The sequence below is a fragment of the Rhipicephalus sanguineus genome, chromosome 2, assembly GCF_013339695.2.
Source record: "Rhipicephalus sanguineus isolate Rsan-2018 chromosome 2, BIME_Rsan_1.4, whole genome shotgun sequence".
Classification (NCBI taxonomy): domain Eukaryota; kingdom Metazoa; phylum Arthropoda; class Arachnida; order Ixodida; family Ixodidae; genus Rhipicephalus; species Rhipicephalus sanguineus.
In genome coordinates, this window is record NC_051177.1 from 121,231,562 (window position 1) to 121,258,855 (window position 27,294).

At 49.9% G+C, this 27,294-nt stretch overlaps 2 protein-coding genes across 4 annotated transcripts in view; both read right to left on the reverse strand.

Moving 5' to 3' along the window:
• The window catches only part of LOC119383606 (60S ribosomal protein L19), a 310,809-nt gene that overhangs the window by 134,618 nt on the left and 148,897 nt on the right, over positions 1-27,294 (reverse strand). The gene's annotated exons all lie outside the window — the stretch shown is intronic.
• LOC119383607 (uncharacterized) overlaps positions 1-27,294 on the reverse strand; it is a 169,815-nt gene that overhangs the window by 43,803 nt on the left and 98,718 nt on the right. For both annotated transcript variants that reach the window (XM_037651857.2, XM_037651856.2), the window contains exons 3-4: positions 933-1,191; positions 67-123 (exon numbers count right to left, since the gene is read on the reverse strand). In XM_037651857.2, coding sequence (XP_037507785.1) covers positions 67-123; positions 933-1,191 — 316 coding nt within the window. The remainder of the gene's footprint in view (positions 1-66; positions 124-932; positions 1,192-27,294) is intronic.

A 27,294-nucleotide genomic window follows, 5' to 3' on the forward strand; every position in this document is an offset into this window, starting at 1 on the left:
AAATCGCGCAAGATGCACGCACAAGTGAGCGAAGCAATCAAGACTGTGTACATAAGGGAGACTCACCTTCGGGGTCTTGACGGATTTCTTCTTTCCTAACGTCCACCTTGGACCTTGTGTACACTGCGAATAGTCGAAAGACGGGATGCCAACTAAATGAGGCGTCACCACCAAAAAGTAACTTCTACGATGGAGCTTTTTAGAAGCTGCTGTTCATTGTCAAATGGTTCAGAAGGGAGCCCACCGAAGCGTTTCCGAGCACTGCGTGCCTGTAAGTGACGGCGCCAGAGTTGACTTACCATTTTACCGATGTTCGGCAAAAAATCTCGTCGCTTGCGAATTACTTTCCTCTTAGCATTTAACGAAGATTGCACGCGTTTCTCATTGCACATCTTCGTAGAAATGTGCACGCGTCATCCATATACCCATCGAAACGCTTTTATCAAAGGACAGCAAGATGGCTTCTGCGTCAGGGTTGAAAACAAGCGATGCGATCGCTGCTCGACGACGGCAGTAAACAGCTTCTGAAATGATCACTGAATTTTCACTTAAATAGGCAAGCTATTACATTTCTACCGCAGCACAGTTACTAATGAACTTTATAAATACGGTACATCTGTTTTTTTACACCATTTGATACTTTTTTTTTTCCTGCCAGACATGCACCCCAAGAACATATCTAGCGGGCTTGTCTTTTTCGAAGTATTTCTAAATGATCACAATACAATGCTAGAACAGGGCCCCGCATTTCCAATGTATAGACGCTACATGAACGGCAGTATATTGATGTCGCTGCAGCCCGGATGTTGACAATTACAATTCTATAGCCTGAGCATTAGAAGAAAACAGCAGACGGCGGAAGGAGCAATGTTTCAAATTCCCGAGCACAGTGCGTGTATGGAGGGTATAGTATATACGTCAATTCAGCTTACGTGTGTAGACGAGCGATGCGACGACGGCGACTAGGACTAGAGTGGCGATGCCGACGAGCAGGGCGACGAGGCGGCTTCGCGAGGAGGAAGAGGCGGGAAAGCGAAGCTTCCAGAAGCGGCACAGGGGCCTCTTCTTGAGCTTGGCCGAGGACGAAGAGCAGGCGACCGCGGACCGCGGGCTGCCGGGCTCGTGGTGAGGGTGGCCACCCGGCAGAGGGGGCTTGAGGTCGGCCTCCGACGTGAAACCAGCCTTGTCAACCTGCGAACGAAGAGAAGGACCCACATCGTCATGTTCGTATAGTTCGCTTCTAAACACACCGGGATGTTGCGAGGAGAAAACAACTCGTGGACGCCACGCAAACACACGAACGCTCAAAAGCACCCATTTCCGCCATACTAAACAGTCGCGTCACGGAATGTTTCCTTCACTCCGTGTGTACTTTTTAAACTTCATTATACGTATACAGTCTAGCCAACCTGCCGTTGGCAGCAAAGAAGGGGGTTTAATTTCGCTACAGCGAACATCAGTGAAACTAATTTTCGCCAATTAGCGTAATATTATTTCACTGCTGCAACAAAGAAAGAGAGAAATTGAACTTTGCTGACAAGCACGGCTCAGCGGTTTATGCGCGAGACTCTCGGTCGCGAAGCCGTGTTTACCTCCTTTTCTTTCGCGACGCCGTGGTCGTCCATCCGTCATGTCACCTCCGCATCCTCAGGTGCACCTTCGCCTTTACGACGACGAAAGAAAAGGCAGCTTCTCTTACAAGAGACCGGACTTCTTATGTATTTGCTCCAAAGTGCAGTGCAGTTAAGAGACGGATAATACTCTTGAACGAGAGAGTAGCCGGTCATACAAATGCTGCCCGGTTGCCAGCCCGTTCCCGCAATCCCTTTCTGCAGACGCGTCGCGCTGCCCCGAATAGCCTTTTCTTTTTCTTTTTTCCTTTATCAAACCTCTGCACCCTCATCTATACACAGAGCGGTGATCCGGAAACGCGACGACGGTCGTTCGCTCGGACTTGGATCAATAAGAAGGAAGGTCGCACCGTGGTAATCGGTAATCCTTGTTGCGTGTTGGGGACACGGCCGCAGCGAAAGACCACTGCGGTCTGCGGGTTCAAACGGGGCTCGCCACAGCGGACACGGCTCTGCCTATATACACACACACAGTCGCCCCATTAGCATTTCACGCAGCGCTCATTTTGTGGTGGCGCCGGCCCGTCGATTACGTAGATTTGGAGCCCCCTTCGAATCACCCTCGAGAGCCCTTCACCTTACACCGTGAGTTCGACGCTAATGCTCTCGCGTCGCTCTCAAAAGAAAACTGTCGTTAAGATATGCCCGACGAGGAAACTGGATTGCGCGCGAGCTTGGAGGCAAGTTCCGGAGTATACTTCGTGGCTCGAAGCATATATAAAGGTATACCTCCTTTCTCATTCCTATATACGAAGACGTCAATTTCCAGTTGCGCGCTACGCTTAATGGCACCTCGAAGTACTGTCTCCTGTATACAGCTATATGTGGAATAATAGTGAGCACGCATTATGGTGCACGGACAGCATAGCTATATTACAGATGGGTTTCGGTGAAGCAATATTGGGCTGTTAACTTTGCCGTTTTGTATCTTTAACAACTAAACGAACATTGTTATGGTAGGCGCATGCACGTGTAAACGGTTGGGCTGGTTCATTCGACGTTTCATGACCTTGTTAATTCACGTCGTGACATACAAAAATAGGAAAAACGTTCGCTTAACAGCCCAAGATGGCGGCTCCCATGTGTCTTACGAAAAATTGCCTATAAGAGGAGGCGGCCACAATGAAGTGCGTGATCCAATAACACTGCGTGTATGTCTATACTGCATTGCGCTTTCATAAATCTCACCGGTGGGAGTTGTGTCAATGAATATAGCGGCAGTATAACCGGGTGAGGAGTATGCGAAACCAAATTATGGTAGCCAGCAATAACGGCAGTAATTTGCACACTTTACCACCTTCTTTCTCTGCATGCCCATCTGTCCACCGATAGCCCCTCCCCTTTGTAGGATAGCAAATTTTTCTGTTTAAACCTGAAATTTTCATTTTCCTTTAATCCGTCTATGATTTTTTTTCCTTTTCTATTTTTTGAAAGCTCAGATTTGCATTGAGGACACCGGCAAAGTGTGGGTATTCGCATTGCAGTGTTGCATTTAACAGCGAACCAAACTGTACACGCGCTATTTACAGACATGCGCGCGGCCCAGCCCCTTGAGCGGGTGGTTGAGTAAACGTGTCCTTCGCTGTGCAGATGGTGCGTGAACACGTCAATTGCACGCCTGGCTGTAGTGCGCGCGACTATTTTCTGAGCGTGCAATGATCCACTGAAGCAAGGTCGCGGGAAGGGGGGATAAAATGGCGTGTCTAGGATTAGCGGAGAGAAGAAGAGACTCCCTCGGCCGGGCGAAAGACGCCAGCGCTATGTAACCGCGCCCCTTTGGCTAATCCGCGCGAACCGGTGGGCGGACGCGTTCACGGGACGCGACCTGTTTGGCCGTCGTCTTCGCTGTGACGACCAAGACGACGCCCCAAGTATGAACAGATCCCTTTAAGCCGCGTGGACGCACTATAAGCGAATCACGTGATCAGTCTCGCGGTCGAGTCGCCATAAGCAGCCTTCGACGCGTCCAAACTTTCACATCCCCAACCCAACCTCGCAAAATGTATGTGCACCCGCAACTATCACGTAGCGCTGAATGATACTGGGCTACCTGATAAAAAATCTTGCACATTAGTACCTACATATCATCGCCCAAGACATTAGAAAAGAATGCCATTATTTGACGCAGTTACCACAGAATATGTCGCGTTAGACGAGGTTTGACGTAAAGCGCTCTCTTATACTGGGCTCTGTGAAAGGCGCACCTAAATACCGGTGGAAAGCAGGTAGCTGAATATTATACGTACTGTTACTGAAGAGATGGTGTCCGTATGAGGTACACCTGAATGAACTAACCATCCACCGCAGCACGCCAATCGGAAACGAGCGGCTACGAATATGAAGAACGACACAAGACGAGCGATCAGCATTCCACGTCACCCATGCATGCGACATTACTTTTCACGACAGTATATACAATATGAAGCCACGTACCATATATGCGCTGTGCGCTGTACAAAGTACTGTCGTTTCTAACCCACACTTGCTCAAAACAACAACGACGCGATTGTGTTGTGGGCACGGCGTTGCCAATAACGTATCTCCTGACTCTATAACCTCCCATTGCAACAAAAGGCACCGCTGCTGTGCTCCTTGCCATTGCAGGAAAAACCACCTGCTCGCAAGAGCGGCATTTCTGCGACGCATCGCGACAAGGCCTGCTGGTTCCGCGGCTCTGAAGGGGAACCACAGTGAGAAAAACAAACAACAACAACAACGTGTACACGCAATTTATATAGATGCGGGCTGCAAGCCTTTCTTTTGTCACACGCCAGTGACACCGGGACGGCCCACCGCGCGGGACGCGCGTCTCTCGCAATTAGTCGGATAGTCATCATCTTCTCCGAGAGAAAGAGAGAGAGAGAGAGCGGGCAATCGTTTCTGTTCGCAGCGTAGCCGAACGCGAGAAGAAAACAACAAACTGCGCGAACGTCGAACTTCTATTACCGGGCGCACGAACGTTGCCCGTAGAAACCGATTCATCTGCGCGCGAGAGACGGACGGAGTGAGGAGGAGGAGGAGAGACATGCACCACACGACTTTAGCTGGCTAACTGCCACGCGCTCTCTGAGTGAAACAACCTGCCGCACTGCGTTTGATGGAAGACCCGCTCTTCTCCAACCAACCACTTCCACTCCCTTCATCCCTCCGAGGCAGGCAGACAGCCAGACAGACCGTAGGCCCTCGGATGCTGACGCCGTTTCCCTGCTTCTAGAGGTGTATGTGACACTCGCCACTGTTTTGCGATGCCGCCACGGCCCCTCCCACCAGTCCCGGAAAGAAAGGATCGGAGCAGGAACAAAACAAATCTCATTGAAAACTAAAGCCGTGCGTTCTTTGTTTCCACGCGCGTGAGGGTGGGAGTCGCAGCAGAGGGGGGAGGCAAAGCAGCAACTCGCTGCTGCTATCCAACTATGACGTGCAGTGGAATTAGACGTTGGCGGCTCCGATGGCGGATTGCGGCTTGAAGATCTCGCGAAGGTGCGCTGTCTCGGGGGCACCTGCGGCAAGGCGGCTGCTATTTCAAGCAGCGGCGCGGGTCGACAGCGTCGGCGTCGACCTGAGGGAGAGATGAAGCTGAGTTGGCGGTAAGGAATGGGAGAGAGGGGGGAGGGATCGCGTATGATGGATGATGACGTAACGGGTGTCGGATTTCAAGTTTCGCATTTCTCCCTCCGATTGGTCGATCCGCCGCGGCTCGCTTGAATGTGCCTCTGATTGGCGCCCCTCTAATGAAGAGCCTATTGCTGGGGCGGGTGGCAGCCGGCGCCACCAACCACCCTACAAGCTTCTTACCGTACGTCTGTTCCCTCAAGCGATATGCCTTTGATCTCTCTCTCTCTTTTTTCTTTTTCCTTCCCAGTTCTTCTTTCTCTTACGCACCGGTGACTCCGCGCGCTGTGTGTACATCAAAACAAGCGTATGATCGCGAGGGCCACGGTGTGACGAGGCACAGTACAGCATGCTTGATATAGAAGCCGCATAGCAATGCTGTTACATGGACACAAGTGGTATGCTCTTTTTCTTCTTTTTTTCAGTTGCGCGTATTTTATTTGGGATCGGCCTTTCTACGTTGTATACACACTCGTAATTTTTTTTTTTCTCGAATGCACATTCTTCCTCTTTTTCCAGACAAGCCGCCGAATAGTGAATTCTGTCGCTACGCGAATGGCATGAGGCTGGTGGCTTGAAGTGGCTATATAGATGTCGCTAAAGCAGCAGGCAGTCAGCCGGAAGCCGCTTCGCTCGACTAGCCCTGCCGGTATGAAACCTAGCGCGTTCTTTCGAGATGCGGAGCCGAGAAACAAGCGCGTCTTTAAGTGGCCCCCCGCGGTTCTTTCTCCAGAAAAGGCTTTGCGTGGTTCACGTGTGTAGACGCAAGATTGCACGCGAGGTTTGGATGAGACTTGGCGACCCGTGACGGTTTTCAAAACGACGTCGTTTCTGCATTGGTTAGTTTGATCCTGAAGCCGTACCAATGCGTTACCGAGGCTATATATATACATAGTGTAAATCGAAGTGCACACACTCTTCGTCGGAAGTGTAGAAGCCACTGATGAAGCCGTGGCACACGTCCTCACTGCTCATAATATACACATAGATATAATGTTCTTTGTTGTTACCAGGTGTATCGACGGGAACAGCGCTGCTATCGCTCTCTCACTCTCACGATGCAAGCTAGCAGCGTAAACGTGGTAATCGCAAGCGACTTCTGGACAGGACAAGCGCTGTCGTTGCGATTTTGAAGCAGCTCGCCGAACATGCTTCGAAGCATTTTGACAACTATACTGCACGTACTGCAAACAACGAAAGCCTCAGCTGTGAATTCCAAGGACCATGTTCCAAGGCACCCGTAGTATACCTCTCAACCTAACCCGTACGGCTGCTACAAGATGCGACGTTTGGCAGCTCAGATTCAACGTACACAGAAACGATCTCCTCACAGACGTTAGTACAGAAAATGTTTTGAACATGAAAAAGTTCGCTCAAGGTTATAGTAATGTACGCATGCATTTATATAAACCTATACGCGTTTTTCCGTCGCCTCCGCTCCGGAAAACTGGCGCTGTAAAACCATTACCAAAACATTTTTTTTTTTTCATCTTCCGCTTGTGCGTAATTATACGGTATCCATTCCGCCGCCACCTCCATTCCTTCGTTCCGTTTTACGGCGCGGAAGAATTTCTCATATGATTTTTTTTTTCTCGTTATGTTCGTTACCTCGGTCTCGTTCCCACGTATAATTTCCTCGGCTATGCAAGCCAGCGTAGTAAATGTTTCCTCCCGGTATAACACCACATTTTTTTTTTTTTTTTCTGGCCCCGTGCAAAGCTAGAGCTGCCGTTCATTTCGACCGCAAGAGTTTTCGCATTCTAAGCCGCGCGCGGTCTCAGTCAAATGGAGTTGCAGCGCTCTTCACTTTTCCGAAATGCGTGTTGAAAATGAAGATCTAGAGAGAGAGAGAGAGAGAGAGAATGGCGAAGAGCAGCAAGCGTCGTCGAAATCGTTCTTTTTTTTTTTTCCCTCAAGAAACAAGAGAAGACGTATACGCGCGGGAAAGGACGGAAAGCAATCACCGAAAAAGAGGGCGAGCGCGAATCTCTTCTTTACTCGAAAGCCGTACGCGGCACGCTCAAAACTCGGCAAAAAACTTTCTCATCGGTCGAGGCAATAATGTAAAGGCGAAGAAGAACCAAGAGGAGAAGCGAATGAAAGCACGGAGATTGCGCACGAAGACGCGCTCACTCACACAAAAGAGTACGTGTGTGCTCACGTACACACGCACACACATACGTGCGCTCTTGGGAACGCGCGCGCGAGAAGGCCTTCTTCCTATAGAACACTGCATGTGTCTGCCGTTTTGTTCTTTTTATTTTAAATCTCGGCTCCGACCTTTACGGCGTCGTAAAACTTTTACCTCACTTTCTCGCTCTCTCTCCTTCAAATCCAAAGAGAGAGAAACGCTCGAATGTAATCCACTATAAATTACCGCGCGGGACCAGCAGAAGCAGAGCATTCTCGGGTATAGCGCCGCCCCCGGTCGGAAAGCAAAGCTTAAGTGCATCTTCACGAGCGCCTCGACTCACCGACTTGCTTGATATATATATATATATACGGCTGGCCATGGCACAGGATTTGCCGCAGATTCGTCGACGTGCGACGAACGACGGATCGGCGACTTTCTGCCGCAGCCGCCTCAACAAGAGACGCGGGGCCGCGGCACAAACGAAGCTCTTTCACGAAGCGCTCGTGAAAGCGTGCGCCCACAGTTTCCGAATGGAATGTACAGTAACAACCTCGTTCGTACGCTTTCGCAAAATAATAATAACAGTGATAATCACAATAAAATTAAAAAAAAAACGCAGGAAAGAACGTACTACCCGGGAATACGTGCAATCCAAATTCACTAAAACATCGCGCGCAGTTTGGCTTGATAACGATATCGCGAACGTTGGCACCGGGACAACGTACGAAACGAGAACGCATCAACGAGGTTCTACTGTATATGATCCAAACTGTGCATTATACGAGTGCGCGGAGCAGAGAGAGGTCATTCAGGTGGTTCAAAAGGCACGCTCTTGACCTTCTCGTTCACCGCTCTCTCTCTCCTCAACGCGTTGACCCCTTCACCCTATACACCAACTTTCACGTCGAGCTTCGCGCCATTCTCGCTCCGCGGTGACCACGCCGGGAAACGACGTTATTAAGTGCCCTCTATATATATACACGGCGAGCACCCTTAATCAGTATGCGAAACCCGTCCGCACACTCCTTCACCCTATATGTACAGTCTATACGCTTGTGTTCTTCCTTTTTTTTATACTCCGCATCACGATGTTGCTGCTTGCTTGCTGATCGTTTATAAAGACGTCGTCGTCACTTTACCGAAAAAATAAGCGCATAGAAAACAAGGCGATAGGGGAGAGGAGGGGGCTGGCGTCGCGATGTCGCCTCCGCGAAATACATCGCTCAGCGGCCGGCCTCAATCTCTTCAATCCCTGTATACTCTTTCTAATCTTGCTTTTATCGGGCTTGTCTCTATGTGCTCGCACGTGACTTACGCCACGGGCACGCGCATTTCGAATTCTATAGTACCCCCCCCCCCCCTCTCTCTCTCTCATGCCTTCAGTTTCTTACTCGCTCCGGTTACTCTTATACAGTCCAACAAATATAAAGCACGCTCGCCGCGGAGTGGACGATACGGATCTTGTGCGGGTTGCTTTCGAGCACGCGATCGAACCGGCCCCGCGGTTGTATAGCATCGAACAGGTTCGCGTCGAACCTTACACAAAACGAGCCGCTCGCGTTTCCGAGCACAAATTTCACGTTTTATGTTTCGCCTCTCTCAACGGATACAGGCGGCCATCTGATTTCCCATCAGATCCGTGCGTTACGGGTATTATACTGTATCAGTCCGTGTCACTCCCAGCGCGCGCAGAACACACGCCCACTGCTCCATGCATGCCGTGCACGTCACGGAATATAGCAGGCTCAAATAAACTTACATCGTATAAATCTCGAGGCTCCAAACAACGACAATTCTCACGGTATACAATTCTCTTCTTGTATATATGTGCAAATTCGGCGTCAGTGATGTATTGCGCCAGGGTAATTATCGGGAGGTGTATACGTATACAGAATACTTGGAAGAGATCCCTTTGGTCTTCGTATATTTCACGCTTGAATACTTCAGAGACTGTATTTCTTGGTATAATGTCATTTGATGGCGTGGCCGATTGCTCCGCGATCGTCGTTTCTGTGCGAGACGGACGGCGGCGAGGTTTACGAGGCTGTATAGTGTGATTATTCTAAAAGGCATTATGCTGGGAAAAGATACAAGCGGCCTGCTGGCCGTATAAGCGGCGATTGCGCAGAATCTCACTCACTTCTTATTCTAACAACCATGCACGCTGCGTGCGCTACACTTTGTATATATTCACTGAATAATCTTGTGCGCGCTGCGTGCCAAGATATGGCACACCGCTTAGATCGCTTATATATGTAAAAACTGGAAACTGTTGCCTTTTTTATCTGTGCTATCGTATTTCCATCGCGCATCTGATCACCGGCTTCATGGTCGCCTGAATTAACAATACGAATAACCTCGCCGGGAATGCTGTTCTCATATTATTTGTCCATAGATGGCACAGCAGCGCAAGAGTGTTTTCATGTGTACCTGCACACACACACACACACACACACACACACACACACACACACACACACACACACACACACACACACACACACACACACACACACACACACACACACACACACACACACACACACACACACACACACACACACACACACACACACACACACACACACACACACACACACACACACACACACACACACACACACACACACACACACACACACACACACACACACACACACACACACACACACACACACACACAATGACCGGTAACCGACAAGAGCGACAGAGAGTACTCGTGTACACTCCTTGCCATTCGTCACTCTTATAATGGTGTACGTTAGTTTTGGGCGTACCCTATGAAGGCACCATGGCTTTGAGATACCTGATGCCCCACTAACGAGTGCGAAGTGTCGCACAATCAGTTTCTATGGCATAAAACTGTCTCTTAACAGGGGCGTAGCGAGCCCCCCCGAAATTTTTCAGTTTTGCTTGCGTATATATACATGCGCACATACAAACGCACGCACGAACACACATAAAGTATGGTTGAACCCCCCCCCCCCCCCCCGAAAAAAATTTCTGGCTACGCCTCTGTCTCTTAAGTCGTGTCACACAATGGTCGCATGTATATTTAACCTCTCGGTTACCCCCCCCCCCCCCGCCCCCCGCAGTGTTCTTCCTTCACGTGTCGCAGGACTGTCGACGTTGATGGCAATACGCTCATAGGTGCAACGAATGAGGTCACGTGATGGAGAAAGATAAACAACTGAGTAATGGTACGACAGTATCGATGCGTCGGGTAGTGCATATCGACATAAGTACATGTGGTGATGGGGCTATCCTTTCCCCGTACTCCTTCGTTCGGTGCGGTGGGCTTGTCTCCCCGGAGGGGGACGACTTCGTTCGCAGGCCGTATAATTTGTCTCTCTGCAGCGAGAGACCCCGGCGTTGTCAAGTCGTCAACGCGAGCTCACACACGCCCGAGCAGACGCCTATCAGGAGAAACGCGCGTATGCAACCCGCCAAGCACAGGCGCAGCGGCAGAAGCGCGCCCCAAATAAGGCTGCAATAAGAAAGAGAAAGATGGCGGTGGGAGGTGTACAGAGCAGCGGCCATTTATGCTCCACCGCGTTGACAGCCTGATGCCTCCCTGACGCGTGGGACTCTACGGCGGCGTGCCATTAGCAGGAATCTGAAAAGAGCGCGAAAAGAAGCTACGGCTCGAAGGCCCCCAAACTAGAGGCCAAAAGAATAAGAAAATAAAAATAGATCGCAGTTCATCCCTCCGCACCTCGCGACGTAGGCAGACTTTTGCGGGCGCGAGGTCTTTGACTTGGCAAAGAACCGCGTCAGCCGAGAAAATCGGCGTATGAGAGAAAGAAAAAAAAGATTTGCGCGAGCCGTATACATAGAAAAGAGAAACACAAGCGAATGAAAATGCAGGCGAGACATATGTGGAGGTATGTGTACACTACGCAGATCGAGAACAGACACGAAGGGGAGGGGACTCGCGCGTTGAGAAAACGCTCTTAGTGGAATTGGACTGAAAGGATAATAGGAGGGGGGCCCGACTATAGAGAATAAGGGGAGACGCGACGAGGGTGCGGTCTAATGATTGGTTTGATTTAATTTGCCCCTGGCAGCCTCGGGCAGGCGCGCACTTTGGAGATGAGAACAAGAATGTCGGGAACCGCGGGGGCAATAAAAGTAGTGATTGCGGGGTGAGACGGTGCTCTTGTGGTTGCTCGAAGTGCTTGCATGTGTGTGTTGTGTGTGGTATAGCATTGTGCAGCTTCGCTTTCGTGTGTGGGCTGTAACATACGGGCAATACACAACGTGCCGCCGCTAATAATGCATGCTCTCGGTCGTATACCTTTTGTTACCTATGCTTTTCAAACTGCTGAGACATCAGCGCGTTTCTTAAAGGGACACTAAACAGAAACAATGAATTGGTTTAGATTGATTAATTGTGCTAGGAGAACTCTTGTGTACTTTATTTCACCACCATAGGTTTATTATTAGAGGAGAAAACCAAGTTAAAAGTTTCATTTTCAAATTTCGCGCCGAACTTTGTAATTCGTGACGTAAAAGGTTTCAGAGAGCATTTAACGTATTTTGGCGCCACTGGCTCGACGAAACTTCCACAAACTCGTTATGTCAATCAAGTCTCTGGCCCCCTCAGAGGACAATGTACTTCGATTTAACCGATTAGGAACTACGTAGGCCCAAGCAGGCGCCGTCAAAAATATGTGACGTCACGGAAATGGTGCGGGAATTCGAAGGTGGCGTCGCCACCTGTATTCTCTTTTTGCGCGTTTTCTCGCTTATTAAGCGTCTTCTCGCAGCAAGCGCGGTGTTTTCGGTATCGTGGAAGACTGCTTTACTAATGCGAGAAAAATCGTTTTGCTCTTTAGTGTCCCTTTAACGCGTTACGCTATACAAGTTTCAAACTTTCCATATCAGCTCCTCATTTTTGTTTCTCAGTATCTCTAGTTTAATTTTTATGTATAGAGAGCCGCTCTCTCTACCTCAGCTCGTTTCCCACGTTCTGTTAGTTACCTCGTTTTTTATTACTTTCTTTTAGTCCTTATAACGTTCCGTTGGTACTATATTTTTGTCCCTGTTTTCTTCTCGTTTGTGCGTTTCTTTCCTCTTTATTCTCTCCTATCTTCATCTCTCAATTGTATTTCCTCCTCTCGAAAGAGTATAGGCAAGCATTGCGCCCCTCTCCGCAAAAGTTGCCGTTCTCCTTCTGCAGCCTGTGTCCTCTTTGTCCTTCGTATATATGTTTACGTGCGTACGTTTCCTTACCAAATAAGAACAATTCCAACGCAAGTTTCAGTCATTCATGAAACCTCACTTCCTGCAGTGCTCACACGGTTTCCGGTAGCCGGCCGCTCCGATTCTCAAAACGATAGCGCAAGGGGTTACGAACGAGCTTCTATACAAATCTACAGTGCTTTACAAAGGCTTCATCTCGTATCGTTATGATAAGCACACTTTGATCTAAATCTACGGTTGTAGATAATATATTTTTGCGGCTTCTACTCGTTGTGCCGGCGCAGCAACTCTCATCTGTTTTTCTTCAAAGTCCATATCTCGAAAGTTATAACAGTTTATGATATAGCTTCCGCCCCGACGGTTTTGCCCTCACGTTCTTTAACCAGTAACGAAAACGCGCCGCTGGACTCGGCGTTCCGATACTGAGCCTAGACGAGATATATCGCACATCGGTATAAAGGACTGCGATAGCACGCAAACAGAAAATAATAACACATTTTTTTTTGAAAAATAAAACGAATGAAAGAAAGAAAACCAACGTTTGATTTATAGTTCGCGGCGTCCCAACCAAAACCTGACCGAATGTTACTCAAAGAAAAATTTTTAACTGCGAAGGAAAGAAGCAGCGTCGATCGTTTTAAAGCTCCCCTTTCAGCGTCCGTCGACGATTTGATAAACCTTCTTTTTTTTTTTTCACGATTTTGCCTACGCGCTTCGAGAGAGCTACAAAAGCGATAGAGATAAACACCGAATGAAGCTGCGTTCACATCTCCTTTCCTCGCGTGCTGTGGCGTATAAGAGCGATTAGGCTACATCACTATACGCGCCGTTCTGTATAGTAGGTCGATGAGTTTTGTCCTCGAAATAAAAAAATAAATAAATAAAAGATCGTGAAAAAAAAGAAGCTGAATGGATTCTCTCGGAGCGATATCATATAAACTTCTCTTCTACGCTTTATTGCCGAATGGACTTCGTCATAATTCGAGTTCGCGCGTCAGCGTTATATGGAGGTCCGCCCGTTTGCCCATATCTTTCTGGGCCGCCCGAAAAGAAAACTTCCAAAGCCCCAGTTTTTCTTGCAGCGTGTGCTCTATAGGGTGGATGGAAAGAAAATCACACCCGAAAATCGGCGCCTGAGTGACCGCGTGTGACGGCCGGACGTTCTCAGCTATAACGGCTTTTTTTGGAAAGTGCTTAAAGAAAAACTAAACTTTGCTTCTTCGTGGATTCTGATACGAACCAGCATGCTATAAGACTGCTAACTGAACTTTACAGCAAATTTTGAAAACAGACAAAGCGTAAAAGGCTGCGCCTAACTGCGGCTCTCAAGTGCCGGAAACCATCCTATAAACGGTATCAACAGCAAAATTGAGGAAGTCGATTTGAACGAAAAATAGAGAAATGAGAAAAATAATGGAGGGGGGTATGGCGGCGCTGAGCGGTGCCAGAAACACTTACCACGCGGGGTTCCCAGTCGTTCCTTCTCCGAATGGTCGCGCGGTCGTAACGTTAATCGTTACCCTCGACGCGCAATTAAAACTAAAATGGAATGGCTGCGGCGATCGCAGCGAGCGATTGAGCGAGCCTCTCGCATTTGGGGCTTCCGATAGGAAAGGGAAACGAATAATGGTTCGGTGCAGGAAAGGGAAGGCCAATCTATCCGTGGCTATAACGAAAGAAGGACCGCTGATGCGGGGGGAGTGGTGGCAGGAATCGTTTACGGCTTCCTCGGAGAATTAAGGAGGTGTACGAGAAGTCTTCTCGCTGGCCGGCGCTGTATGCCCGAGGCCGCGCGACCAGCGAATGACCACTTGCGGTCGCGGCTACACACTCCTCATCTTGCTAGTTCACTGACTACTATAGTCGTGCGTCAAGTCGCACGGGACAAGCGACGATCGCCGTTCGTTGGCGGCAATTGCCGCTGTGCTCGTTGTCGCGGCATTTAGATTAACGCAGCGCCTAATCTGAAATTGGACCCGAGAACTATAATGAGCGTTTCCCCACGATAAGCTGTTAATGCTGGGTGTTGGGATGGTAAGATATATTGTCAATGCACCGATAATTACAAGTTTGGGTATTCCATGTCCTATATACTGTTCACCTCGCTACGTCCGCGCTCGGAAATTAACGCCGCACGTAGGCCTCCCGCAAAACAGCCGAGCTTTGCAGAGAAGCAGTTCAGGTGGATCGCTTTTCAATGTGTTGGCGGTTGTCTTGTTTCTATGCGTAATTTTCATCATTCATCAAGGGAATGACCCAAATACATTCCTTTCTGGGTTAGCTCGTCGCTGTCTTTTTCTTCTTTTTTTTTCTCGTACTGAAAGTGACAGCGAAGAAGGCCTGCAAATACCTAGTAGAATGATGCTGCAAATGTTGTCTTACGTTGTGTTGTATTCGGGTTTTCGTTTCTTTACGTTTCGTACATTGTGTTGCCTGTTTTTCTTTTTCTTCTTCATTGCTTTCTGCGCTTGGTGGTATATAGCCTGTGGCCCTCGAAGTGTGCCCCATAGGCAAGCAGCCGAGCAAGAGCCGTTCGAAACACGTGGCGTTGCAGAGTGAAACCAGGACGTCGTCCTCAGCGGCATCACTATACGAAGACGATGCCAGGCACGCATGCATAGTGTACTTCTAAGGCCTGGGCCCTTCCAAGTATTGCTCATAAGCATACAGTATCAAGTTGCGGTCCGAACACCATCTCCTTCGACGCGTTTCTCTTCGTCTTGTCGCGCGTTACGCCCGTTCCTTCGTTCATCTCTTTCCCACTTCATGTAGTCTTTTCTTGTTTTGTTTTTTTTCAGCGGAGCCTAGGATATACTGCAGCCTGCACTCGCATTACCCTAGTATGCACGCTTTTTCATTCGAAGCCGCGTCGTTGTTTGCACAATATATGCTATCAGAAGGCGGTTTGCTGAGTTATAGCTGGCAATCTATTTTCTCTTGGCGAACAGTGCAAAAACAAACTAAAAACAACAAGAAAGGAAGTCAGCGTGGTGTCTGTCTACCTTTCTTTTGTGTTTAGGTTCGTTTAGCGCTGTCCGCAGTAAGAAAAAGGATGTCTGCCACAAGACTTGATGAAACTCACTTACTATTTTTACGGAGAACAAAAAAAAAAAAGAGAGAGAGAGAGAGAAATAGGCAAACTTACGCTCGAATCAGAAAGTAAGAGAGAGCTGCTACAGCACGTGTCCATTGCCAAATCGGCCAACGATGCTTCAAGATTAGGACGAAGAGAATAAACGCACATACTCCACGCCACTTCCTCGACAGAAACGAAATAAAGAGGAACTAAGTTAAACAACGTGAGGAAGAGCTTCGACGACTACGGCACCAGCGGAGGAAGTCAGTCAGGGGGGCGGCGTTCTAGCGTGCGACAGCTGCGTTCTGCCGCCTACCCGTCCTCCTCCAGCCAACGGCTCAAGCCGCAGGCCCTTCCTGAAGCTCCTGCTCCCCGGAGTGCGCACACGGTGGATCCCATGCAGCAGCCGGCGCGCGTGCTCCTTTACTACTCTACACATCGTCCCCCACACGTATGCGTCGTCGCGCAGGGATCTTCGACGGGAGCCTTTTCGCGAATGTGTCAGCGCCCGAGTCCCGTTTTCACACCCGTCATGCCAGCTCCCATTTCCACCTCCAACTCAACTTCGTCCCCCGCCGCCCCCGCTCGACGTACAGCGCTCTTTCGCCGCTATCGGTTTCCAGAGATCCAGGCTCACGCGTCAGGACAGAATACAGACACACGCGCGTACAAAGAGAGAGCTCCATTTTCGGAAGGCGAGCTCTTTTGTTTTTTTGGCTTCAGTGCACTTCGAGCGCGCTGTCGACGCCGTCGTGGCGTCTCTGCTCCAATCCACGTGAGGAGTGTAGTTCCGCTTTGCACCCCCTCCCCTCTACTTTTCACGCACGCAGTTCTCGGGAGCCCTCGGGGCGCAGCATGTGTTTCGGAGGCCGAGACGACAGGAGCACCGCACGAAGTAGACATCGATGCGGAGGCGGAAAGTGGAGGGTGGAGGCAGCGGCATGCTCTCCGTTTCAGGCGATGACAATTCTATGCGGGATTACACGGAGGAGACACGCCAGAGGGGACGTGGACGAGAGGAAGAGGAGGCACCAGGAGTCGTCGCTGGGAAGAGAGCGAGTTAGAACAAATAGGAGAGACAAAAGTGGAGAATGAGAGGGGGGGGGGGGTCTAATGGAAGATTGTGCACGCCGCTCGAGTGCTCGCAGATGGCGATGTTGTAGGATATGTGGGGGGGGGGGGGGTGAAAGGGGGTGGGCACACATTGCGGAGGGGGATGACACAAGACTACCGCCGTTTCGCGTGGACGAGAAGCTGCGCGAGGAGTTGGGGAGCTCGAATCCCCTGGACACGTTCTCTCGGCAAGAGGAAGTGCGGATAAACTCGGGTGCTGGCACACACCAGAGGAGGAGGAGATGCGGTTTCGTATCTCTCTAGTCGCACCCCGGAGCGAAGTGAAGCGTGGAGGAGGAGAGCGAAACGGCGGGCGCGCCGAAACGTCGCCCTCCGGAGAGTCGAAGAAAACGATCGGCAGGGACGACGAAAGAGAAACTGCGCCGGGAGCGATGTCAGCTGCTCGCGAAAAAGAGCTGACGATAGAAACAAGGGAGCAATAAAGGCGAGAAGGAAAGGACGGTGAAAGGAGGGCGGGGGAAGAGGAGGGGATGTGCAACGTCCGTTTCCAGCCGGGGCTTCCACGCACACGTGCGAATGTGGAAAAGAAGACGACTCCCTGCTGCGCCGTCGTGTCTGGTGCGAGCAGCGTGATTTGTGTTTTTCTTTCGCTGTTCAGCAGGGCTCGTGTTCCCTGCAGGCAAACGTTTTCGGTTCGTGAGGGGTAAAACTTCAAGCTACAGCTTTAGTGGTGGCTTGGGTGAAATGGGGTGTTGTCAGGAAGAACGGCTTGTTTTTGGAAAAGATCACACGGTGGACCAAAGCCGAAGCTGAGGTTTCTTCCTTCTTTTCGTGCGGATGCGTCGACAACGGAGTTCCGGCCGAGGCAGTCGGGTGAAAAGCCTGTAATTGGCCTTCGGGGGGTCGAGCGACAAATTGCCGTATTCTCCTCAATCATATTTTTTCTTCTTTGGGAAGGTGGGGGGGGGGGGGGGGGTATAGCTTATAATGGACGAATAAGCGCTTCCAGGGAGGGCGTGCGTCTCTGGTGCTTCGTGTAGTGTTTGGTAGTGAACAAACGCAACATGAAATCTATCAACCTGCGTGCTTTACACACGAAGTAATTTGGCAGGGCGGGGACGACTACTTCATTAGTGCTTCATACTTGCAAAGATAGAACAGAGTTGTTATCGCCCTTCTTGTCATGAGCAAACGACCACATTTTTATTTAAAGTTCAAACGCGGCTGACTTTCTGAGTCAGCAATCCTTTAGTGACTGAAACAAACCTCCCAGTCTCAGTATTCAAGTCGGCGATAGCGCAAAGTGCTTACACTGAACCGTATACCCTATGCAGCCCATACGGCAGACAGACCCGTTGGCCCCATCACATAAGCATCAGCCGCTTTTACCAAATATATATCAGATCTGTCTCAATCTGCAAGCTTTGCGCGCAGCTGGACATCGAGCTCCACGATGTCCTACACGCTGGCCTTGCGACGAATGAAACGCACACAAACACACACACACACATACACACACACAGTTTGCCCGACGGTTTCGGAACCTCTGATACCCAGACACATCTACGAGAAGGCACGCGCAAACACGCCACCTATCCTTGGACCGTCTCCGGAAAGAAAAGTCGACAGGTCATCGCCGCGGCACGCAGAGGTCGCGAGCACACAAACCTCGAAGCATAAGGGCGTGAAATCTGGGCTTTCGCGCCAGGACGTCGGGGCTTCGTACAAACATACGCGTACAGAGCCACGCACAAATGCGCGAGGGATTAAAAAGAACCGGCCTCACCGGGATGAGACGAGTGTTTGGCAACCGAGGCACTATCTACTTCGCGTGCAGGGCCTGTCTGTCTACGCGCCGCTGGCGGGAGGTTGACGTTAACCTGACAGCCAGCCCTGAACCTTTTCTTATTCCTGTCCGACTCGCCGTCCGTTTTGTTTTGTTTCGATTTCACGGTGTACACGGATGGTCGTTGTCGTCATCGCTGCGTAGTCTTCGCGCATGCAAAGAGGGCGTCGAGCGTGCCTCGAGGAGAGAAGCGGCACGTTCTCTCGACGCGCGGATTCGCTGTGTGTGAACGCTTTGTGAACACACAAATTTCGCGGTGCGAACGACAAAGAAGGTTTGCTTTAACACTGAGATGGCACGGCACAGGAAAAAAAAATGAATAACAGCAAATATCCGGCTTATGGTTTTACCACTGACACCACGAATATAAAGACAAAAAATGCGTATAGGGAAGTAAGAGACCCCTCCCCTCTTCTTTTTTTTTTTTCTTTATTAGCATGCCGTGCGTGTTAGGCTAGCGTGTGTTTGAACAACGGTTACAAGGAGAGCGGCATTCCAACGTCATGTCTACGTAGCGGCGCCATCTCTTTTCGCCCCGTCTTGGAATTCCGGCTTCTCCAGGCCCTCCCTACATAACCACATATACGAAACCGTGTACCGGTATCCGCAAGGCATATAGTTTGCACGTGAAAACAGGGAGCGATCGAATCCGGTGGCTTAAAACTTATCCAACGCGTTCCGCCACCTGACTTCATTTTGGCGTAGGGGGTCTCGCACTGTCGCGGTAGAGGCTGCCATATAGTGTTGTACAGCTAACACAATGAACAGCTGCGCTTTATCTTAACCTTGTTTCGCCAGAAGCAAAGTGGAAGCTGCAAATCGTACAACAAAATAGCGTACACGGTGACGTCACGCGGGAATACGGCGTATACGTATACACGCCTGCCAGTTATTCGTACAGGACCTATACTCACCTGCCAAGTTTCCCATCACCCTACCCTCCTTCTTCTTGGCACATCCCAGATTTGTCCCGTCCGTGGTTCTATAATCCCAGCAAAGACGGGAGGAAGGAACAAATCCCCACACGTCTGTAGGCGAGCGTATGCAAAAGCGCATATGCGCGACGCGAGTAATTTGCCTCACGTTTCTGCCATTGTCATCTGCTCCGAGTGGCAGTCCCTCGACGCCGGCTTAGGTTCCTTTGGCTTAAGCCCTGGCAGTGCTGCTGATTTGATGCGAGCGAGGAACGCGTTTTGTGCACACCTCTGCCCGTTTCGGTCGTTCCAGTTTTCTTTTTTCGCGTGGGCCTCGCCACAGACCCTCGTGTGTGGTCTTTAGCTGGAGGAAAGAACGAGCGACTGGCCTATAGCATACTCTCGCCCCCACCCCATTCTTTACGTGTGTGGTTTCTCTCGACGCGAGCATGTATGTATACTACGTGCCAGAGCAAACATCGCGAACGCCCCTTTCCCCCGGCACCATCACCGCCTACGCTTGCCGGGCGCGCTGTATTCCTTCCTTCCTTCCTTCGTAATGCAGCCAGTGGTCGCGGATGGAGACCGCGCCTTGGTCGACGCTCGCCTTCGCGCGCCGCTTTCTTTCTCGCGCGAATCAAACTGCACCTCGCCGCGCCGCTCCTCCGACCGTTGCATGAGCGCGATTTGCGTTCGGATTTGTTCTGGCCTTCTTTGTTATGTCGTCCGTGCGGCTTCTCCTTTCGTTGCATCATCATGGCGACGTCCTAGAGACGCCGACTCGTCTTCTTCGTCGTCTGGGAGGTCGAGGCTTCTCGATGGAGGCCGTCTGCTTTTGTTTGCCGACCGTGACGAACCGCAACGCCACGCGATGGTAATCATTTCTTTCGTTCTTTCTACAGCGTGAACTGGCCGCCGCTCGCGTGCAAGAATACGTGCGAAGTGCGTCCACACGCACGCTTCTTTTGTTGGGCAGCCTCCGGAAAGCATGCATCCTTCACTCCAGCAAAGAACTCGTCAAACGACGTGTCCTCGAAGATCGGCTACGCCTGCGCTGTCAAGACCTCGGAGGCCATGAATCATCGAGACGAGACACTCGAGGTCGTGGCAGGTTATTTTCGGCGCTCAAACTTTTTCCGAAGGTGCTGCGCCAGCGGATTTCAACAAGGTGATCTTTGAGTGAAAGACAAATTGTTCCAAGAATCAAACACTGGAACGTGCCCTCAGAAACTGGTTTAAGCGGCGCAGGCGCATAACTGCGAACTGTACAATAACGGATCCACCGTTCAATCAAAGGTCAATGCTGAATGCGAAAATCTTCGCCAGTTTAACCCTTCGAATTGAACAAAGAGCCGTTTGTAAAGTAAACTCGCTTTCTCTCCTCCATTCCAAGGCTCGGTGATCTCGTGAAACTTCTCTTGTGTATACCTTAAAGGTCGAGTTTCTTCAAAGAGTCTTACCAGTATTGTCCGACGTATTTTGAACGCTTCTCTTCAGCTTTCCTGTGTGGTACAGAGTACATACAGTCGAGAAAAACAACCAAACAAGCTTGAGGCATTCTCCCGACAAATCTCGCAGAGTCTGACTAGACAAACGTGCCCAAATCTCGTTTTGCTTCGGTTAAGACGCGGGTTGAAATGTGTTTGCGCACTCTACGCAGCATATACAATACCATCAAAACGCGACAGCGCGCAACAACACCACACGTGACCCCGTTTTTTTTTTTTTCGCAGAGACCCCATTTGCATGACGCGACGTACGCAACGTCACTGTGTAAGAACATAACGTATTGTATTCCTCCGCTCACGCGGCCACCTGCATGTTTCTGCATACACAGCGCGAAGAGCGAGAGCCGCCCATGAAGGAAGAAAAGAAAGAAAGAAAGAAAGCTGTGGGCGTTTTCCACCCCCTCGCTCCTTTCCTCAAGACCCTTTCAGTTCGAGGTGGGGGCGCGTGTTCCTTTTTTCTTGCATTTCTTTTCTGAACCGGTGCGTTGCGAATGGCTTTGACGGCGAGAAGACGGATGAGATGCTGACAGGAATTTCGCAACGCCAACCATTTGTCGATCGAGCGTTTAAAAGCCCTACGGTCCAAGATGGCGCGAGCTTTCTCCTTTACAAGTTGCCTTTCTCGAAAACGTGCTCTCGGAGCTCTCCGGTGATCGGAGAAACATGCTCCCTGGTGGCTCACTGTCAACGACAGTGAGCATGTTTCTCCGATCATGACCGTGAGCTACCACGTTACAGGTCGGGGCAAATCAGAAGCGGGATGCGGCTGCTCGAAGGCCAGCTATGAGAGAGATGACACACACCGTGAAAAGCGTCGTACATAGAAGCTGAAAGTGCGCGAGTGAGGATAGAGTAAGACAACTTATTTAGTCTTATTTCGAGTATCGTCATCGTCATCATTTCATTTAATTTATTTTTTATTCATACACCCCTCTGGTCACGTGACCAGCGTGACACCTACTACTACTACTACCACCACTACTACTACTACTACTACTACTACTACTACTACTACTACTACTACTACTACTACTACTACTACTACTACTAGTAGTAGTAGTAGTACTACGACGACGACGAACGACGACGACGGCACAGGGTATACTATGAAAGTTTCGCTGTATAAGAGAGTGAGAATAGTTTGCGCCTGCGGTGACCGCGTTGAGGGAGTCCCTCCCCAAACGAACGATGAGTTATTATATGTATGACGATCTATTCGGCCCATTCTAAGTATGCAGAAGTCGTGATGCGAATGCACAGACGTGCGAACAAACACAGACACGCAATGGGCGGTGTTTGCGACGGGCCAATTCGTATACATACAGTTCGACTCGCGTATGTACACGAAGAGTGCCCGCGATTCGCGTGGGTGTACGCGGAAGCGAGGCCACCTGTACGCGAGCATGAACGCCACGTCTCGAAAACAGCTATAGTGCTCATACACGGTTAAGGAATAAAAAAAAGCTCTACGAAACAAAAAAAAAAATCACGGAATGACAAACACACCCTATAGTGCTTCATGCTGTACGCCCTTCTCGCCCTTATAAAGCCTAGTCCTTCCTTCGTATCACAGCGACGATGTTTTCGAACCGTGTACGCACAGGTCAAAGTGCGGCAGCATGCAGAAGCGTGGAACGGTGCGGATTCCCTCCCCCTCGCCCCCTCTCTATCTCTCTCATGCATATTCACTCGACGTTCGCGCGCATCTGCGCGAAATTATGCGAGTGGAAAAGGAAGAAAGACGCCGCTGTTGCTATACTTTCGCAAACAGTGCGGCACAATGAGTGAACAGCCTCACGTGCCTACATATGCCAGATAGGTACACGTGATGCTTATGCAGAAAGCTGAACTTGTACGGTCTGTGTGCCCATATGCTCTTCTTTGTTTCCGTTCTTTTTTTTTTTTTTCCGGCTTCCCACTACCGCGATCTGGAGGTGCATGCCGTTACGTCGATGGGTGTATCGCGAAACCCAAAAGAAAGTCACGCTCCAAGGTATACGGCATTTCGAGAAAACGTAATGCTGAATTAAGCCGCCTTGTTTCTTTCCTTCTTTCTAGTCAGTGCCCTTGTTCATAAGAGATTCCTGTTTTGGAAGTTCCGCCTAGCATCTTTCACATATATACTCAAAACTCTCGGGCCTTGTCGCCATCACCTCCCCAATATTTCCAGGAAAGCCCGGTCAACTTGACTACACAAGACTCAGATGCCCCTCCTCGGGCACGCCCCAACACTCGTTACAATGCTTGTTCCTGTGCAACTTCTCATACTTTTCGGGCATCGCTCGAGCCCGGCAGTAAAAGGAGAGGCACCGTCCCGTATCTACTGTTCAACACGTCGTGTCTTTTTGTGAAGACGTTTCTTCACCTTCTTTCTTTATTTTGAAGTCGTCTTTGGAAGTTCGCTGTTTGGGAATAGAGAGAGAGGGGGGGGGGGAGAGAGTTCTTGTCTAACGCCAGATACTTCTACGGGGTGGCGATTATATTACACCGCGTTCCCGGCACCGTTAGCAGCCAGCTGAAAGCGCGCTTCTCTCCTTTTCCGTTCAGAATTTTTACTCTCGCTTATTTCCTTTCTTATCTCTTCAGAACTGTATATAGCATTCCTTCCGCTGCTCTCTTCTTTTGACCGCTACACGCAGCTTTCTCGCAACCTCCCAGCGGAGGGCAGTGACCACCACACCCGAAATGGCGGGTCTGTCTTTGATCAGTTCCAATGGTGCGCGCGCGCACGCCGGCAGATCCGATTTCATTTTGCTCGACTCACCCGAGATCCTACACAGCAAGTGGAGATATAAGAAAGAAGCCGTACAGAAGAAGGAGAACCTCCCGGGATCCTGCTATCTCCTCGTGTAACGGTGCAAGTGAGAACCTTCGGGCAAAAGAATAAGGCAATACGTGAAGAGCAAGTGGTGGTGGTGGTGGTGTGGGAGGGAGTATACAGGGCTAGGAAAAAGTAAATAAAAAGCTGAGGAGGAGGATCAGAGACTGTACCTCGCTCATTTTTATTTATTTATTTGATGGCAAGAGGAAAGTTTCAGCTGCTATTTCATGAGCGAGGCTCTCTCGTTCGTCTTTTATAATTCATTATATATTTTCCTGCACTTCCGTGGCAAGCAACGCGCCAAGCAAGAAGCGAGAGATATTTCCTCCGCGCGAAGAAGTAAAAAGAGGGTTAGCGAGAGACAGCGAGGATGATGGCTGGCAATCTTAAGTGATACTATACACATGTTCCTCCTCATTATATTTGGTTTCTTTCTGCTATCTTCTCCGTGCATTACGTAAGGCTCACTTCGTTACTTTTTTTTTTGGGGGGGGGGGGGGATTTTTCACCGACACACAGCCGCATGCCTGCTTCTTAGATCTGCCATTCCTTTCTCCCTAATTCTTTCCAGAATTGCCCCACTTCGTGCCCATTCCTTCTCATTTGGATTCTGCACGGAGCATCGCACTTCGCTAGTTTGTCTGCAGGTGGCATCGCGGACGAGCCGTGCTCATTCGCACGCCTGAACCATCCCGGGGAAGTCCTGTTCTTTCCTGGCAAAAATTGCTCCTTGCCCGCAGTATAAATGGCACCCACACTACACGCGCGTGTTTGTGTGTGTGGGCGCGCCGCAAAAGGTGCACATTCGTATTCTGCCCCCGCGCGGCGAAGGCGCCGCAATGCCATCATATCATTTCTCGTCCTTACTGCAGATTTCGTTAGCCAAGCCAAGAACACTCTGGAGGGCTAGCTGGCTTTCGCATCCGCGATTGTTTCCAGAAAGTCCGCGCCACCTGCAGAAATGAGAAAGAACCGACGTAACTTCTCCCTCCGGCTAATGCCAGTTACTTCCTTTTTCTTCTTCTTACACGGTTCTTTAAGGCAACCGGCGTTGACGGCGAAGCGAAGGAGAGAGTTCTAAGAGGTATTTCGCCAAAATTTCTGCGTTCGGTCAAGAAACGGAAGCCTATAGATCACAATGGCTGCCCTGCGCTCTGGTACCGTATAATGCAGAAACGGAAATAGTGCGCAAAGCGATCGAAGCGGACAAAAAGGGGAAAAGAAAAAAAAAAACAAAAATCCCCCCTATCGAAAGACGTCCCGTGTACGGCTTTTAGTCAAATTCCGATGCCCATGACACGATTTAAACAAAGAAAAGGAAGACGACAGCGCAGTGCTCTATATATAAATAAACACACATACCATATAGTTCCCTGCAGCGTGCCTATCTCTTTCTCGGGCTGTACTTCAATCGAATGGCTTTCAGTGAATTAGTGGGCGAGCACACACGTCCGCACAACTACGTCGGAGGATTCAGCCGCGCTGCTTTATGGAATCTATACTTAGTGCGACCCCGATGCGATGGTGGGCCTCATCTCTGCCTTTATACTGTGTGCTTTTGCAGCGATATACTTGCCGCCTTCTTCCGAGTCTGTGCGAGGCGACGCCATGGACTGCTCCTCCGGTTTCGCGACTGTTCGCGCTCCTTGCTTTCAACTTAACGCAGTTCCGCGATATCTTCCTTCCCACGCCGTTCTCGGCCGTAATCCCTAGGAGTGCTTTTGATCTAATTTCACTCGCTGCTTCTCCGAGCTGGCGAGTCGATCGCCTCCATGCGCCCTGCTTCCATTTACACATCAGAATGCCCGCAGACGTACCGGACAACAATATACGCTTGGTTCCCGTGCTATTGTTATTGCTATTAAATTTTGTGCAGCTGCCCTTTCATCCGTGCGATACCAGTGAGTTCGCTCTTATATCGACCACTCGACGGAAGAGGTCGAGAAGCGAGGTATAGACTTGAAATAACATTTACTCCTCGTCTGTACTCGTATACGCTGTAAAAATGAAAGGAAAACTGCGCGATAGCGCCCGTATATTATCAGCGAGGCATGCTGTAAACCGAATATTCCGGTGGCTGCGAATCTCAGAGGACACGTTCAGTGCAAGACGAAGAAGTAAACAGATAACGAAGAAGACACTTCGTCGTTTTATTTGTGCCTTCCTGCTCTAATTTTTTTTCCCCCTAACATTTGTACAATTTAAGACATTTCTTAGAAACAGATTTCTTTCTCTTATTTCTCGCCGAACAGCCGTTTCTCGGTAAGTTTGCCGTCGCGATCGAGTGCGAACTTCCAATGCCGGAGAGCAGCGCGAATTCCGTTCAGCAGCGCGAATTCCGTTCTCATGCAGTGTGTACTATAGAGGCGTGTCAGCCCGCAGATACATTGGGTCTGCGCGGGAAGCGATATTGCATGCTGCTCCTTCGATCAACCCACGCACTCACTCCGCTATCACACACGCCCAGTACGTTCAACTATATAAATAGCTCAAGTTAGCACTAATCGCCGCAAACACTCGATTTTTTTTTTTTTCGTTAATCAGCTCCTCCGGTTTTCTACACTGAAAAGGTCGCATCTTTTCCGCCCTTCAAGCTCGGAAGCGTAACTTACGGTCGCACTCACTCACCCCAAAAAAGGTTGCGGAGACAACAAAGTACCCAGGAATGCCGGCCGCGCATCGACAGCAGAGGCAGTGCGATGAACCTTATATATACAGCTATACACATACAGCCCATCGATGGCGCTGCGTATACCGTATATATATATAGTATAGCACAGTGGCGCGCTATGCAGCTGCAGCACGCGAGCCGCGCGCGCGCGCTCGGCCACGTCGTCGTGCTTTGTCTTTTGCCGCGACACTTCACGCTCCTTTGCGTTAATAAAACGTTATTAAAGGGGCCCCCTCCGGGACGCATTCTTGTTCCCTCCTCTTAATGGGCAGTCAGGCGACACTTTCGTTAAGGGGCTTCTCTTCTATATCCACTCGGTCCTTTTTTTTTTCTTTTGTTCTTGATGATACTCTATACGGGCGAAAGGGCCATGCCTGAGCCTCGTTGACACTTTTTCTTTCTTTCTTTCTTTCTTTCTTTCTTGTTTGTGTTTTCGGACCAGCTCCATTTCTCGCACGCGCGTGCCTTCTAGAGCGCACTTACTCGATGCTAGAGAGAGAGATAGAGAAAGAGAAAAGAGAGAGAGAGAGAAATACCTCCGACACAACATACCCATACTTCACGCGAGAAAGACCTTTACCTAGCGACCCTCTTGTTGGTCCCTCTTTCCTTATTCTTTTCTATCTCAATATCATCTCAATTTGCGACAATTTGCGGCACTGTTTTCTTTCTTTCGGCGGCTCTCATCCATCCACCGTATCTGCGGATACCGTCGCGCTTCAAAAACTGCAGCAACCACCAAGACTTTGTGACACATCGCGAAAAGTCTCGTCTGCGTGGCATGCATACAGGGCCTCGTGAT